Source organism: Emys orbicularis (assembly GCF_028017835.1).
Source record: "Emys orbicularis isolate rEmyOrb1 chromosome 14 unlocalized genomic scaffold, rEmyOrb1.hap1 SUPER_14_unloc_1, whole genome shotgun sequence".
NCBI classification, from domain to species: Eukaryota; Metazoa; Chordata; order Testudines; family Emydidae; genus Emys; species Emys orbicularis.
Window position 1 is genome coordinate 110,309 of NW_027045139.1, and position 17,888 is coordinate 128,196.

Genomic DNA, 17,888 nt, shown 5'->3' on the forward strand with positions numbered 1-17,888 from the left:
TTTTCCACAGCCTTCTTGTAGTGTGGGGCCCAAAACTGGACACAGTACTCCAGATGAGGCCTCACCAATGCCGAATAGAGGGGAATGATCACGTCCCTCGATCTGCTGGCAATGCCCCAACTTATACAGCCCAAAATGCCGTTAGCCTTCTTGGCAACAAGGGCACACTGTTGACTCATATCCAGCTTCTTGTCCACTGTAACCCCTAGGTCCTTTTCTGCACCTCTATTGCTTGGCCTGCTCCACGTTTCCAACGTGTCTGGCCTTTGGCTCTGGGCCTAGGCTGCACAATGCCCCAGCCCCAGTGCAACCAGTTCCCAATCCAGCTCCTGCTGAGGCCAGCGAGACATCTGTCACCGGGAGCAGGACTGGGCCCTTCATGTGCCCCCAGGGAAAGCTGCCCCCAGCAAACAGCAGGGAGGACATGTGTTGGGGTTGGTTGTTCTATCCAGCCCTGCAAGCGCCCGTCCCTTTCCTCCTCTTGGGTTTGTATGAATGTGGGGCTCTCGCTCCCTCCTCTGGACCCAAAGCCTCTCACAGGTTGGCTTTCGCTGGCTACATCACACTGGGAGGATCCTTGGGACGGGCTCATCCAGACAGGGGCCAGTGGTCAGCCTTCTCCATGTAAGGCATCGGAGGAAAGTGGGGGGCACTCATCAGCCAGGGGTTTCCCCGGTTCAAGCACAGCAAGTAAGAAGGGTCTAGGAATAGGAGGTCTGCCAAAATGGATCAAACCATTGGGCCATCAAACCCAGCATCCTGCCGCCACCAGCTGTCAGCGCCTGCTGCACACAGTGCATCCCAGGGCTGCATGGCGTGAGCCCTGGTCTCTTTTCAAAGCAACTGAACAATAAGTCTCCGCTGCTTTCTACTGGCATCTCTCCCACTAGTTGGAGGCTGCTCGGGCGCTAGGCCTTCCGGGGACAAAGCCATCCCCGCTGCAACCCTTTGTCTCCTGGCCATCATACCCATGGGCAGATCATTGCATGGATCTCAGCACACTGAGAGGGGAGCAAATCCCCTTTGGCTCAGGAGAGGTGGCAGCTGGGGGCTGTGGCCCGACCTGCCATGGAGGGTCCAATTGCTCACCATCCTGGAGCAAGTCTTTTATGTTTAAGACATTCCTGGGCAGTCCTGCGCTCAGAAGCCCGACTGCACCACTCTCACGGCACTAGTCCCCACAAGCTGGGAACCCTCAGGAGCCCAGGGCTTCATCTCTAGCCTGGCATTCCCAGACGATCTTTGGGATTACAGCACAGACACTGCTTAGCCTGGTTTGTAAGGAAATAGGGGAATGGGGCGGCTGAGACCCGGGGGAGTCAAGTCCTGTGGGTCTAGCAAAGATTTTGATCCAAGAGCCTCTGGATCTGGCTCTGCTTACGAAGTGCTGCTAGCCTGGGCTGATGGGAGCAACAGACGGTGCCCCGAGCTGTCACAGTGCAGAGCGCAGGCTTGAGCTGCCAAGTTTATACTTTGTTTTTCCAGAGGGTCAAGTTACTTCCAAGGTTTCAAAATTTCCACGTTTGCTCAGTGAGCTTTAACAAAAAAAAAAAGTTGAGGCATTTCTGGCAACCAGAGCTGGAACTGCAGCCCGGAGGTTTCTGTCCAGGGCCCGGAGCCTGATCCTCCAAACAGGGAGGATCTGGAATCTTTTTCCAAGGGATGTGGTGCATTGTCCCTCACTTGGAGTCTTGAAAAGGAGCCTGGACGTTTGTCTAAGAGAGAGGCTCTGGTCCAGCCACAGGTTGCTGGGCTCAGTGCAGGCACTGCTGGACGTTCTGTGGCTTGTGTTACACGGGAAGCCAGACTGGATGATCACACCGGTCCCTTCTGGCCTTCAGCTCTGAAGTGCACGAATATGGATGTGAATAACACACGTAGCAACTGGGGGCAGATCACCACAGGAGTCAAAATGGTCTGGAACAGCCACTGAACAGCTATGGCCAAGAAGTTCATCTAACCTTTCCTTGGCACAGAAAGGTGACGGGTCCACACCTGGCTTCTGCAGGCCACGCGTCTCCTCCTGGCTCTTGCTGAGCGGGCCAGGGATGAGCCCACATGGATGGAAAGTTACAGTTTGGCCCTGCTGGCTATCACAGTCCTGGGGTGTTATTCTACACCTGACACTACCCCTGTGCTCCCAGCCAGGGGTGTGAGCAAGCCCTGGCTTCGGACAGCTGGGGGCTGGCAGGCCAACATAGATTCTGCCAGTTAAACCAGGGTAAACTTGGAGAAATGTCATTGACTTCCAGGGAGTTAGTCTGAGCTTGAAGCTGCTCTGGGGTATTTTCCATGGCAGGCCCTCGGTTCCACAACTTTTCCCCCTGCTTCCTCCAAGCCCCTTGGAGCCTGCTGGGAGGCCTTTTGGTCGTCTCCCCCCGCCCAACTGCAGGGAAGTCAGAGTGTTTGCATTCATTAACACAGTCAGTGACCTAGTGCAGCGGTTCTCAACAGTGGGGTGCTGGAGGTAGTATTTAAGGGGGGGGGTCAAGGTCCCTCACCAAAGGCTCTTACACAAAATAAGCAGTCATGGGATAAGAGGGAAGGTTCTCTCATGGATTGGTAACTGGTTAAAAGATTGGAAACAAAGGGTAGGTATAAATGGTCAGTTTTCAGAATGGAGAGAGGTAAATAGTGGTGTCCCCCAGGGGGTCTGTTCTGGGACCAGTCCTATTCAACATATTCATAAATGATCTGGAAAAAGGGGTAAACAGTGAGGTGGCAAAATTTGCAGATGATACAAAATTACTAAAAAAGAACAGGAGTACTTGTGGCACCTTAGAGACTAACAAATTTATTAGAGCATAAGCTTTCGTGGGCTACAGCCCACTTCTTCGGATGCATATAGAATGGAACATATATTGAGGAGATATATATACACACATACAGAGAGCATGAACAGGTGGGAGTTGTCTTACCAACTCTGAAAGGCCAATTAAGTAAGAGAAAAAAAACTTTTGAAGTGATAATCAAGATAGCCCAATACAGACAGTTTGATAAGAAGTGTGAGAATACTTACAAGGGGAGATAGATTCAATGTTTGTAATGGCTCAGCCATTCCCAGTCCTTATTCAATCCTAAATTGATTGTATCTAGTTTGCATATCAATTCCAGCTCAGCAGTCTCTCGTTGGAGTCTGTTTTTGAAGTTTTTCTGTTGTAAAATAGCCACCCGCAGGTCTGTCATTGAATGACCAGACAGGTTAAAGTGTTCTCCCACTGGTTTTTGAGTATTACGATTCCTGATGTCAGATTTGTGTCCATTAATTCTTTTGCGTAGAGACTGTCCGGTTTGGCCAATGTACATGGCAGAGGGGCATTGCTGGCACATGATGGCATATATCACATTGGTAGATGTGCAGGTGAACGAGCCCCTAATGGTATGGCTGATGTGATTAGGCCCTATGATGATGTCACTTGAATAGATATGTGGACAGAGTTGGCATCGGGCTTTGTTACAAGGATAGGTTCCTGGGTCAGTGTTTTTGTTCAGTGATGTGTGGTTGCTGGTGAGTATTTGCTTTAGGTTGGGGGGTTGTCTGTAAGCGAGGACAGGTCTGTCTCCCAAGATCTGTGAGAGTGAGGGATCATCTTTCAGGATAGGTTGTAGATCTTTGATGATGCGCTGGAGAGGTTTTAGTTGGGGGCTGAAGGTGACAGCTAGTGGTGTTCTGTTATTTTCTTTGTTGGGCCTGTCTTGTAGGAGGTGACTTCTGGGTACTCGTCTGGCTCTGTCAATCTGTTTTTTCACTTCAGCAGGTGGGTATTGTAGTTTTAAGATTGCTTGATAGAGATCTTGTAGGTGCTTGTCTCTGTCTGAGGGATTGGAGCAAATGCGGTTATATCTTAGAGCTTGGCTGTAGACAATGGAACGTGTGGTGTGTCCTGGATGGAAGCTGGAGGCATGTAGGTAAGTGTAGCGGTCAGTAGGTTTCCGGTATAGGGTGGTATTTATGTGACCATTGCTTATTAGCACAGTAGTGTCCAGGAAATGGACCGCTTGTGTGGATTGATCTAGGCTGAGGTTGATGGTGGGATGGAAATTATTGAAATCATGGTGGAATTCCTCAAGGGCTTCTTTTCCATGGGTCCAGATGATGAAGATGTCATCTACTTGCGCTACATTGATATGATAGAGGTCTATAAAATCATGACTGGTGTAGAAAAAGTAGATAAGGAAGTGTTGTTTACTACGTCTCTGTGATGGGCTGGATCACAGAAACCCCCTTGGGAGCTGCCACCTGATGTACCAAGACTACCCCTGCTCCTGTTTTCCCTGCCAGCTCAGGACTCCAGCACCCTGTCTTGCTGAGCCAGACACTCCCGTCTGCTCCAACACAGACCCAGGGTCTGAATCACTTGCCCCAAAGCTGCAAGTTTACCTGAAAACAGCTCACAGAAGTGTGCTTGTCTTTTGCACTCAGATGCCCAACTCTCAATGGGGTCTAAACCCAAATAAATCCGTTTTACCCTGCATAAAGCTTTTGCAGGGCAAACTCATAAATTGTTCTCCCTCTATAACACTGATAGAGAGATATGCACAGTTGTTTGCTCCCCCAGGTATTAATACATACTCTGAGTAAATTACTAAATAAAAAGCGATTTTATTAAATACAGAAAATAGGAATTAAGTGGTTCCAAGTAGTAACAGACAGAACAAAGTAAGTCACCAAGCAAAATAAAATAAAATGCGCAAATCTATGTCTAATTAAACTGAATACAGATAATCTCACCCTCAGAGAGGCTTCAGTAAGTTTTTTCTCAGACTGGACACCTTCCAGGCCTGGTCACAATTCTTTCCCCGGTACAGCTCTTGTTGCAGCTCAGGTGATAGCTAGGGGATTCTTCATGATGGCTCCTCTCCCCCTTTGTTCTTTTCCACCCCTTTATATATCTTTTGCATAAGGCGGGAACCCTTTGTCCCTCTGGGTTTCCACCCCCCCTCACTGGAAAAGCACCAGGTTAAAGATGGATTCCAGTTCAGGTGACATGATCACATGTCACTGTAAGACTTCATTGCCCACTTGCCAGCACACACATATACAGGAAGACTCACAGGTAAACACAGCCATCTGCAGACAATGGTCCTGGTTAATGGGAGTCATCAAGATTCCAAACCATCATTAATGGCCCACACTTTACATAATTACAATAGGCCCTCAGAGTTATGTTTTATATTTCTAGTTTTAGATACAAGAGTGGTACATTTCTACAAATAGGATGATCACACTCAGTAGATTATGAGCTTTGTAATGATACCTTACAAGAGACCTTTTGCACGAAGCAAATCCCAGTTGCATTATATTCACTTATTATCAAATCTTTATAAAACTATCCCAGTTACATTATATTCACTTATTATCATGTTTTTATAAAACCATATAGACTGCACAACGTCACAGTCTCATAACACAAGAACTAGGGGTCACCAAATGAAATTAATAGGCAGCAGGTTTAAAACAAATTAAAGGAAGTATTTCTTCACACAGCGCACAGTCAATCTGTGGAACTCCTTGCTGGAGGATGTTGTGAAGGCCAAGACCATAACAGGGTTCAAAAAAGAACTAGATAAATTCATGGAGGATAGGTCCATCAATGGCTATTAGCCAGGACGGGCAGGAATGGTGTCCCTAGTCTCTATTTGCCAGAAGCTGGGAATGAGCGACAGGGGATGGATCATTTGATGATTACCTGTTCTGTTCATTCCCTCTGGGGCACCTGGCATTGGCCACTGTCGGAAGACAGGATACTGGGCTGGATGGACCTTTGGTCTGACCCAGTAGGGCCAGTCTTATGTTCTTATGTGTGTGTGCACTGGGAAGGGTATTGGGGGTGCTGCAGGGTTTGTGCGCACTGCGAAGGGTATTTGGGGTACTGGAGGAATTTGGGGGTGCTGCAGGGTGTGTGCGCACTGGGAGGAGTATTTGGGGGTGCTGCAGGGTGTGTGCGCACTGCGAAGGGTATTTGGGGTACTGGAGGAATTTGGGGGTGCTGCAGGGTTTGTGCGCACTGGGAGGGGTATTTGGGGGTGCTGCAGGGTTTGTGCGCACTGGGAGGGGTATTGGGGGTGCTGCAGGGTGTGTGTGCACTGTGAAGGGTATTTGGAGATGCTGGAGGAATTTGGGGGTGCTGCAGGGTTTGTGCGCACTGGGAGGGGTATTTGGGGGTGCTGCAGGGTGTGTGCGCACTGGGAGGGGTATTTGGGGGTGCTGCAGGGTGTGTGCGCACTGCGAAGGGTATTTGGGGTACTGGAGGAATTTGGGGGTGCTGCAGGGTTTGTGCGCACTGGGAGGGGTATTTGGGGGTGCTGCAGGGTGTGTGCGCACTGGGAAGGGTATCTGGGGGTGCTGCAGGGTGTGTGCGCACTGGGAGGGGTATTGGGGGTGCTGCAGGGTGTGTGTGCACTGGGAAGGGTATTTGGGGTACTGGAGGAATTTGGGGGTGCTGCAGAGTTTGTGTGCACTGGGAGGGGTATTGGGGGTGCTGCAGGGTGTGTGCGCACTGGGAGGGGTATTTGGGGGTGCTGCAGGGTGTGTGCGCACTGGGAGGGGTATTGGGGGTGCTGCAGGGTGTGTGCGCACTGGGAAGGGTATTTGGTGTACTGGAGGAATTTGGGGGTGCTGCAGGGTTTGTGCGCACTGGGAGGGGTATTTGGGGGTGCTGCAGGGTGTGTGTGCACTGGGAAGGGTATTTGGGGTACTGGAGGAATTTGGGGGTGCTGCAGGGTGTGTGCGCACTGGGAGGGGTATTTGGGGGTGCGGCAGGGTTTGTGCGCACTGGGAGGGGTATTTGGGGGTGCTGCAGGGTGTGTGCACACTGGGAAGGGTATTTGGGGTACTGGAGGAATTTGGGGGTGCTGCAGGGTGTGTGTGCACTGGGAGGGGTATTGGGGGTGCTGCAGGGTTTGTGCGCACTGGGAGGGGTATTGGGGATGCTGGAGGAATTTGGGGGTGCTGCAGGGTTTGTGCGCACTGGGAGGGGTATTTGGGGGTGCTGCAGGGTGTGTGCGCACTGGGAAGTGTATTTGGGGTGCTGGAGGAGGTATTGGGGGGATGCTGCAGTTGGTACTGTGGCCTCACACCCTAGGTAGGGGGCAGTCTCGTACTCCCTGTCACGGTGGCAGAGTGGCTGGTGCAGGCCCAGGACACAGCGCCAGCCCGTCAGTCAGTGTCTCCCTGTGGGGCTTGCCTCCTCCCCAGGGTGGGGAGCCAGGGCCTGGTCCTGTCACCCTTTCTGGCCGGGCTCTGGGGCTCCGCGGCGGGGCAGGTGGCCCAGCCGAGAGGCACTTGGCAGCTCCGCTAACCTGGTGGGGCGGGCGGGATCCGGCAGCCGCAGATGCAGGGGAGGGACCAACTGGGGCATGGAGATGGCTCTTTCTGAGCTACAACAAGTAAGGAAAAATCCTGGACATTTCCCATTGAAAAATCCTCCTGGGTGGAGATCAGTAGACCAAAAGAGAGGCAATGTCCAGGAAACCCAATTCCGGTGCGACCTTCGGCACAGATCCTCAGAGGTATTTAGGCACTAACGCACAATGATTTCAGGGGGATTTAGGTGCCTAAATACTTTTGAGGATCAAGGCCTTGGTTGCTCCTTGCCTCAGTTTCCCTACCTGTACAATGGGGAGAATAGCGCTGCCCTGCCTCACATGGCATTACAGACTGTGAGATGTTCAGACGCTACCATGCAAGTGGGGAGCTGGTGTAAATGCTGCACTTCTATACCCTCTCGGTATGCAGACAGAAAGATAACACTTCTCCTCTAGGCTGGCAGCTGACAGTGAAAGTAGAAATGTCACCATAAATTGCAGCTCCCTGCCTGCGGCCCCTCCTTCCCCTCACAAGCCAGTCACGCGGCTGAAGGAGTCACATTAGCCATCTGCCCAAGGCTTCCTTCGAAGGAGCTCCAGCAGAATGCTGTGCAATTCCAGGCTTCTCAGGGAAGTGGTCCCAGTCCGGAGAGAAAGCAGGACCTTTGCCAGGGCAGGCAGACGTATGGTGGGAAGCCAGGCTGAACGAAGCCGGGCCAGTGAACGGAGCATGGGTGTGAAACACCGAAAAGAGAGGAGGTGCAATACAGGAAACACGTGTGTGACAGCAATTCTATTACTTACTCGCCGTGTGAAATACAGAACCCATTCAGTCTATGCCTGGCGAATACAGTAGCTCTTATTCACCAATGGTATCACAAGCGTGGTTGAGGTTCCATTGTGTTAGGCACTGTGTATATACACCGAGTGCGAGACAGGCACAAGGAGAGAGAGAGGCCCAGTGAGGGAAGTGACTTGCCAAAGGAAGAGGACTCAGGGCCCTTCCTCCTAGCCCACTGTGCCACTCGTCCGGCACACGGCCTCACAACGGGCCCAGGTCTATGGCCTGTTCTCATGCTCAGTTGGCCTTTCCCAGGGAGGTTGCACCACAAACTCCACTGGGGCTACTCGCTCAGGGAGTGCTACCCTGGGTTGTGGAATCAGGCCCTTTGCTGGCTTCATTACCACAATGCACTGGGGCAGTAGTTTGATTTAGGGTCTGACCACACTGGAGTGGGCGGGGTCATTTCAGGGGTTCTCCTGCAGCTCTGGGACTCTTCCGTTACCCTCCACATGCGCTGCCTTCCCCAGACGTCTGCCCTGTATCACAGGCGGTTGGAATGGCAGAGAAAATTCTTTGGTACACCAGCAATGGGGTGGTTAAAGGGTCTGGCCCTGACACGCTCTCGGGACACCTGTACCGCTCCACTGGGCTGTTTTCTGAATATTTGAACAGTTAAATAAAACAAGCTTTAAAAGAAGAGAGAGCGTGGGGTAGTGGATAGAGAATTGGTACGGGACTCTGGAAACGTAGGTGCTATTCCCGGCTCTGCTGTGTGACCTCAGGCAAGGCACTTTCCCTCTCTGTGCCTCAGTTGACCATCCTACCATTTGCCTATCTTGTCTGTTTAGACTGTAGGCCTGTCATAGCAGGGATTAGGCGTCTGTACAGTACCTAGGACAGTGGGGCCCTGATCTTAGTTATGGCCTCTAGATGCGACTGGAAGGCAAATAGTAGTGATAGTTCAGGTTATCAGATGGCCTTTTAGCAGCTTCTCCCCACAGATGCATTCCCAGCACTTGCTCAGTTACCCCCATGGTGACCTGCGGCTCAGCGCTCTCACTCCTGAAATCACCTGCTGTTGCTAAGCGATCTTTCACCCCTGCAGTGGAATCCTGTCCCCCGCCTTTGAAGTGCAGCTGCCTCTGGTGTCCGGTGCACTGTGAAGACTAAGGTCGGTGGCCCGAGTGGGAAGTTAGCCAGATCTAAGACGGCTGTCGTGGCCGCACAGGGGTGACAAAGCGCCCGGTTATGAATTGCTTCTGAAAGGTGCCCCCTCCCCCACATATCACAGCCCCGCTTGGCACAGCTCACTCCCGACTCCCCACCAGCACTTCCCGCAGCACCGAGCCTCCCACTCGCGCCCCTGACCAACATGCCCCACCGGGAGGTAAAAGCACACAGCGGGCACACAGCCCTTTCCCTACATAGCACTAGCTCCCCCTGTCCCTGGGGCTGCTAGAAAAGGGGGCAGAGATCTCCCCAAGCTCGGTGGGATTCCGTTACACTCAAGTGTAAAACAGGTGAACGATCTTGGCACCTCAGCTTATTTCTATTGGCGAGGGTGTCCTGTCCCTTTAACAGCTTGCTGGACAGAGAGACAGAGTGCGTGTATGTGCACGCGGGCTCTCACACACCCTGTGTGTGTGTGTGGGGGATAATGGGTACACACGGTTGCACTGTCTGACCTGGCTACACACGGCTGCCCCTACCCAGAGCTCAGTTTTACAGCCCGGCTGCGCGTCTGGCTTTGGCCCATTTGCAGATGAGCTGCCTGACTCGGTTTAGTTGCCGTGTGCGTCTTGCCCCCTGTTACAGGCTGGCTGCAGAGCCAGCCCGCATCGTCTGGTTTCCTTTCTGTTCCTCAGCGGGAAATGCTGCGGTTGCTCTCACTGAGCGCTGGTAGCAGGGCGTGAGCCAGACACCACCGCAGTGCACCGAGTGGCCCTTCATTGCAGCCACAGTACAGGAGGGGGGAATTACAGTTTTGCCAATAGATTTGGTGTCCTTATTTGCCTTCTGCCTTTTGAGCCTTAAGGGTGCACTGGGGTCACATTTTGAAGCTTCCTCCACACCCTAGAAGTGGAGCAGGATTATTGTCCTGGCTAGCTTGGGTCTCTTTTCAGCAACGAGCAGGCGTCTCCATTTCTTTGACGGGGTTACTGGCTGAGTGCATGGGGGGAAGCAGGAGACGTGATGTATCTTGATGTTAATACGGCTTTTGACAAGGTCCCACATGACATTCTCACAAGGAAACATGGTCCAGGGGAAATGACTATAACTGTACTATACACAACTGATTGAAAGACTACTCAGAGTAGTTATCAATGGTTCGCTGTCAAACAGGGAGAGAGGATCTGGTGGGGTCCTACAGCGGTCTGTCCCAGGTCTGGTATTAGTCAACATGTTCATTAATAACTTAGATAACGGAGTTGAGCGAGTGCTTATCAAATTCGCAGATGATACCACACTGGGAGGGGTCGCAAGCACTCTGGAGGACGGGATTAGAATTCAAAATGGCTTTGACAAATTGAAGAATTGGTCTGAAATCACCAAGATGAAATTCAATAGAGGCAAGTGCAAAGTACTGCACTTAGAGGGAAAAATCGAATGCACAACTACACCACAGGGAATAACTGGGGCAGCGGCAGAACTGCTGCAAAGCCTCTGCGGGTTCTAGTGGCTCACAAATGAAATATGAGATGTGAGGCAGCTGTGAAAAAGGCTCATATCCTTCCCGGGTGTATTAACAGGTGTGTTGTATGTAAGGCACAGGAGGGGCATGTCCCACTCAGCACTGGGAGGCCTCAGAAAGAGCACTGTGTCCAGTTCTGGGAGTCAGGAGTTAGGGAAGATGTGGACGAATTGGAAAGAGTCCAGAAGAGAACAAAAATGATCAAAGATTTAGAGACCCTGACCTGTGAGGAAAGGTTAAAAACCTGGGCATGTCTAGTCTGGAGAAAAGAGGACTGAGGGGGTAGGTGATGACAGTCTTCAAATAAGGACCTTTCTAAAGAGGACGGGGATCAATTGCGCTCATTGTCCACTGAAGGTAGGACAAGATGTAATGGGCTTAATCTGCAGCAAGGGAGATTCAGGTTAGGTATTAGGAAAACCCTTCCTAACTCTCAGGGCAGTTAAGCTCTGGACCAGGCTTCCCAGGGAGGTTGTGGAATCCCTATCGCTAGAGGTTTTTAAGAACAGATGGGAAAATACTTGTCAGGGCTGGTGTAGGTCGTACTTGGCCCTGCTTCAGCACAGGGGCTGGACTTGATGACCTCTTGAGGTCCCTTCTAGCCCTACGTTTCTGTGATTACCTCTGCTGCCCTGCTGTTCCAAAGCCAGAGAGCCCAAGTGAGAGCCTAGGAAGTGCTGGGTAGCCATTTCCCTGCAGCTCTGAGCCACTATCTGGCCTGAATGAGATGCTTTTCCTCCTTGTACTCCCTGAGGCAGCACTGTGACGCTCTGTACCTCAGGGGAACACCCTGCACCCCCATGTTCATCCTTATAATATGAGTGTGTGGTATCCAATGCAAAGTTTGTCATGTCCGGTGTCTTCGGAAGGCTCATGATGCACTGAGCATTGTTATAGTAATGTTATAGGTTGTAATTTCATGTATATAGTTATGAGGCTGAAAATGTGTCCACATGGCTTAAAACAGGCCCAGGCAAAACTCTCCAGGAACAGAGGGACAGTTCACACCTCATCAGGGCATGCATGGGACAAACCCAGCCCAGCCTCACAGGAACAAAGGACGCTGGCCTAGGCAGCAACAAAGGATCTGTTGGACTCTCCAGTGAGTCACCCCCCTTCCCTTGGTCAGTTTGGGACTGCAATGAGATAATGCTCACCTGACCCTGAAGGGGGGAGGGGCAAAGCCAAGAGGGGAAAAAAAAACATGATAAAAGGAAAAGACATTTGCCAGGCTCTTCTACCTCCATCTACAGACACCACCACCAAGTGACAAGCGCTAATCAAAGGGGAAAGCCTGGTTGAAGGGCAGCCAGCCAGCCTGTGGTGAGAAGCATCTACGTTTGTAAGGGCAAAGAAAGTGTAAAGATCAGCTTAGAATGTGTTTTGCTTTTATTTCATTTGACCAAATCTGACTTCTTGTGTTTTGACTTATAATCACTGAAAACCTATCATTGTAGTTAATAAATCTGTTTGTTTGTTCTACCTGAAGCAGTGCGTTTGGTTTGAAGCATGTCAGAGACTCCCCTTGGGATAACAAGCCTGGTACATATCAATTTCTTTGTTAAATCGATTAACTCATATAAGCTTGCAGCGTCCAGGGGGCATAACTGGACACTACAAGACGGAGGTTCCTGGGTTGTGTCTGGGACTGGAGATATTGGCTAGTATCATTTGGTTGCACAATCCAAGCAGCAGCTGGCCAAGTGCTCTCTCACGTAACTGGGAGCAGCTTACATGCCAGAGACTGTGCGTGAACAGCCTGGGAGTGGGGGTTCTCACAGCAGAGCAGGGTAAGGCTGGCTCCCAGAGTAGAGGATTGGAATGACCTAGCAGATCACCGGTCCAGATAGCACCAGAGGAATGTCACAGGCACCCTACCAGCGCACACATGCACAGGGCCCTGCACACCTGGGAGCTCCCACACATGCTGCAGCTTATACACTCCCTACAACAATGGAAGAGGCTCCTCCCTCACTCTAGTCAATCCACCTCTCCGAGAGGCGGGAGTGAGGTCGATGGAGGGAATGCTTCCGCCGACCCAGTGCTGTCTACATTGGGGCTCAGGTCAGCTTAACTACGTCTCTCAGGGGTGTAAAATTTTCACATCCCACATGACGCAGCTGGGTCAACCTACATTTTAGGTGTCAATCAGCCCTTAGCCTAATGTCCCACCCCTCTGAGCAGCTTCAAACTGCTGCTTTGGAAATGAAATAGCCTGCCACAAACATTCCCTCCTCCTCTTTCCCCCAGAATTCCCCACCCCTCAAAGGACAGTGGCCGCAGGACAACTGACATTCAGTCTGGGGACGGTGACAGCTTTGACGGACCTCAAAATGTCATGGCATTCAAGTCTCTGAATTCTCCCCTCCGCGGGACTAGAACCAGGAGTTCTCCAGAACTGGAAAAGCAGGGAGCCTCCAGATTTGGCAGCGGGCCCAGTACCGAGGGCCAGATAGGAGGTCATGGGATTTGGGAGAGAGGGGGGTTCTGTTTAGAAGGTTTTATGGTTCCCTCTGCGTTCTGTACCATAGAACGCATAGTCATAAAGGCTTCTGGCTTTACAGGCAGCAGGACACAAAAAATAATCCCAAGAACAAGTCTGACAACTCTACACAGCATTGCCATCCATGCAGTTTTTCGGTAGCAGCTGGTGGGTGGGATATCCGGGGGCAGGGCAGCGTGATGTGGCATCAAGGTGTTACTGGCTCTCATCTGGGATGACTTGCCCTGCCTATGGCTTCCTGCTCACCACACGCCACCCAGACCTGCATTCCCGGTGGCGGGGTCTGGGAAAGCACTCAGCACTGGCAGAGCCTTGCTCCCACTGACTCCTGGGGGAGGAGAGTTAGGCCAACACAGAGTGCTTTTGAAAACCCCTCCCTCTGTATGCACGGCCTCTGCAAGGACCATGGGACACAATGCATTTGTTACACTCCTTTGATGGCTTCTCCTGAGCTCTGCTTCTTGATCCAGCTGTACTCCCCTTCAAAGAGCTACTGGTTTGACTTCCAATGAGGGGAGTGGAGCAGGATAATCGGTCAGAAATATTTGCTGCTTTTCCAATTTTCCCTCCCAAACACATCAGGGCTGAAGCGCATCCCTCTGCAGCAGGGACACACTGGTCTCACAGTGATCAGCTCTATAAATGAGTGAATGCTTTCCACCATTGGAGAGGAACTCAGACTCTCTGCCCCTTTCCAACAGTCAAATGCTTTTGCCTCCACTGCTGGCAGACCAGGGCACTGGCCCCTCGAAGGACCAGTTCTTATAGCCCGAGGAGCTATGATTTAGAGATCATTTGTAGAACTTTATTCATTACATTGTCCTTCCTCTCTCGACACCAGAGCAATTAAACTCAGGGCATCAAGAAGCTTGAGTTACAAGGGAGGGGTGTGAAAATAGCACCCCAAACTCTCCAGCCCATTTACAGAACAATTGTATGGTGTAAGCAACATCCATGATGGTGCAGGATGCTAGAGAGTCTTTGTCGGCACAAACCCAGGGCGGCTGCATTACCGAGGGGCATAAAGCCAGGAGTGAGCTATGTGAGCCATTCATAATGACTGCGGATCAAATGATTATGCCATAAGACAATGTAGTCTGTATAGGACTTGTATGCAACAGGAAAGAGAGCCTAGAAATCTAGCTGAGGTACTTAGCTGGACCCCTTACGCAGTAGCCGAGCACCTCACACCTCCCTGTGAGGTAGAGCGGTGCTGTCATCGCTGTTCTTCGGATGGGAAACCAAGGCACAGAGAGACTAAGGGTATGTCTACACAGGGCTCTGTCATGGGTTTAAGCACAAGCCGCACCTTCCAACCACACACAAATCCATCTGACGGGGGTCAGCAAGCAGCAGGACCAGCACTAGGGGGATGGGTCTGAGCCCACATCCTGCTGTGACTCAGGTCCAAGCCCTGTCATTTTGCAGTGTGGACGCAGCTCAAGCCACACACCTGAGTCAGAAGGTCTGCGCAGTGCAGACATGTTAGCGCAGCTGTGAGACCCAGGTTTACAGTGCAGTGTGGATGCTCATGCTCAGACTTGGAAACACTGAGTCCAGAAGCCCGGGTCCCACGACCTGGGTTTACAGTGCAGTGTAGACATACCCGCAGTGACTTACTCCAGGGCACACAGGAAGGCTGTAGCAGAGCAGAGAACTGAACCCAGGTCCCCTGAACCCTAGGTTAGCATTGTAACCGCTGAGCCATCCTTCCCCTCAATATTAGAGTCCCATATGTGCAGACAGCATCCTGCTGATCTTACGGTGGAGGCACTGCAGCGGGACCCAGCAGAACTGGGTTCACTTTCCGGTTCTGCCCCAGACTCCTTGTTGCACCTTTCACCAGCTCCGCACCTCTGAAATGGTGTCTGCCTTGTCTGCTTCTACTGTAAGCTGCTTGGGGCAGAGACTGCATCTCCCTAAGTGTATGGAGTGCCCAGCATGGGACAGAAATGATGAGACACACCAAGCACACGAGAGTGCAGGGATTGACTCCTTTATTAGTATGACCGGCTGGATGCGAGCCCTCCCCCACCTGCCGCCTGCTGTTGCTCTCACCTTCCTGGGGAGACTGAATGGAAACCAGACAGAGGGAGGTTTTCTTGTATAAAAAAAATAAAATCACAAAAACACTCAGACGAGTCAGAGTCGTGTGGGGGAAAGCCCAGCGCAGAGGGGCTGGGACCCAGCTGGGTCCACAGTAAGAGTGGAGCGAAGGGCTACAATCCGAATTCCACAGCCCGGAGCACCCTCAAAAAGAGGCTTTGACAGCAAAACTGCTGGGGCGTCAGCAGGAGTCCAGTTTGTGCTCAGCGCGTGGGGTGAACCTTGATCCCCTCGTCCGCTTTCCCAGGCTGCCGGGCACTGGTGCCCCGAGACCAACCACAGGCAGGGCAAGGCCTTATCTTTAGGCAGGAAGCGGGCACCTCCGGCAGCCCATGCCTGCTCCGTCTGATTCCTCTCACTGCCAGCAGCATAAGGGGCTGGGAGAGGGACACTGCCCATTGGGATCATGCCAGTAGAGAGATATGCTACTGCCATCGGCTAGGCAATACTACCCCCAAAGTGCCCCCACCTGCTGACAAACCCCCTCCCTGCCTTTACAGTAAAAGGAAAAACCCCGCAGGACGTACAGGTTGAGGCTTGGAGAGAAAAACTGTTTCTGTGTCTTGTTTTCAGCAGCTGCCAGCCACTGGCTGGTTCTTGGACATGCAGGGAGGAGCGGGATGCCCTCGTGCCAGTCTCACGGCTTGGTCTTGCTCAGTCTGATGTCACGCTCGATTTCAAACTGCCTGTGATCCACACGCTCCAGAAATGCTTTCCTGTCGATGTACCTGCAGGGGAGAGGGAGGCCAAGAGAAGCAGGGTCAGCACAGACTTGCCCTGGAGGGATGCTAGGCCTGTAGCGTGGAACGCTGCCTTGACTGAAACGTCCTGGGAGCATCCCAGAGCAACTCCCACATGTTCCCAAGCGGCCAAAGCGAGCAGCTGGGGGCGAGCAGTGTACGCTACACGACAAACCCTCCTGTCTATGTCTTTACCCAGCCTCCATTACTGAGCACTTCGCATTCTCTCCTCACCCCCCTAGGAGGCAGGGCAGGGCTATTCTCCCCATTGTACAGAGGGGGAACTCAAGCACAGCCAGACTAAGTGACTTGCCCAAGGTTGCCCAGGCAATCTGTGGCTGAGCAGGTAACGGACCCCAGTCCACCAACCTAGTGCCCTATCCACGCCCCACCCCGCCCCGCCCTCCAGATTATTTCCCCATCTCCCGAAGCTCTCACAGAAGTGCCTGAGAACACTGCCGGGCAGAGACAATGTCTACAAAGCACTTTGCCATTTGTTAATGAGCTGCAGCTGTATTATAATACACTCTGCCACAAACCGTACTACAGCTAGCCTGGGGGCTGCCCTACTCATTAACCTATCGCCGGAGCGAAGCGGGAGCTGTAATTGACTCATCACGCTCGTTTGCCTTTTGTCCCACCATGGAACATGTTCAGCGCTCAGCACAAGGTCACTGCACTCAGTATGGGGATGCCAAGACATGCCCAAGCTCCAGGGCCACAGAGGAGTGGATTTGCTTGGGTCCTCTCTCGTTGCCACCCCAGATATGCTTGGCACACACAGCGGGCAGAGAGTGCTAACCACCTGCAGAAAGTCCAGCTCCAAAGCAGTGGTGAAGGCTGCAGCTGAGCCAGCCACACGGCAGTGAGGGGATAAATATCCCAAGCCTCCACCCGGTTTAGAAGCTATTGGCTGGCTGAGCTGGCTCTGTCAGTCCTCTTCCCAGGGCAGCTGGCCAGCAAGCAAAGCGGCCAAAGTCCTGGGTGACAGTGAAAGCAGGGACTGAATGGGCTACAGCGGCTGAGCCATTCACTTGCCTCTAGTATGGTCCCTCCAGGACAGGAGGTGGCACATCGGCAGAGGGCTGGGGTGGGAAGCTCACTCTGCTGCTGCCCCGGCTGTGCCTGCTTTCAGACTGCAGGGATACTTGGCTGGCACCCCCCTTTCACAAGCACTCAAGCTGCGATAAAAGATTTCTCTCCCCTCTTGCAGTGACTGGCCAGCATCAGACCTTCCTACTCAGAAGGTTTGGTGAGCAGCTTCCTCCAAACGCAGTGCTATCTGGCCTGCCACCAAGCCTGCACATTAAGGGATGCATCTTTGCCCCTTCCAGCCCTGCCCCAAAGACAGAAGTGCTGTGCTGCACCTGGGGCTGTCCTACATGGTCCTACCCTGCGCCTTCTCATGAGGACAGACGCGGGTCAGCTCTGGGTGAATGCTGCCGAGGGGTAGTGGTCCAGCGTGCTAGTCCTGGCCTCTCCCCTGGGGGGACCTGCCTGCAGAGCCCGCTTCAGTTCACAAGTGCCCAGTAGTTGGGTTGCTTCGCACAAGTTCCTGTTTCTCACCAGTCACAAGCTGCCACTCAGCTTGATCCTCCTCGCAGTGTCTGCTTAGCCAAGGCCTGGTCCTGGCCTAGCAGGGGGTGGAGGCTGAGAGTCAGGGGTGAGGCGCATGGCACAGCTCACTGGGTGGGGGTAGGCACCCACACTGGGTGCTGCAGACTATGAACAGGGGTGCACAGCAATGGAGTGTGG

At 52.4% G+C, this 17,888-nt stretch overlaps 1 protein-coding gene across 2 annotated transcripts in view; it reads right to left on the reverse strand.

Moving 5' to 3' along the window:
* Positions 1-15,298: 15,298 nt before the first annotated feature.
* CFDP1 (craniofacial development protein 1) overlaps positions 15,299-17,888 on the reverse strand; it is a 131,924-nt gene continuing 129,334 nt past the window's right edge. For both annotated transcript variants that reach the window (XM_065422946.1, XM_065422947.1), the window contains one exon: positions 15,299-16,121. In XM_065422946.1, coding sequence (XP_065279018.1) covers positions 16,031-16,121 — 91 coding nt within the window. In that variant the 3' untranslated portion in view covers positions 15,299-16,030. The remainder of the gene's footprint in view (positions 16,122-17,888) is intronic.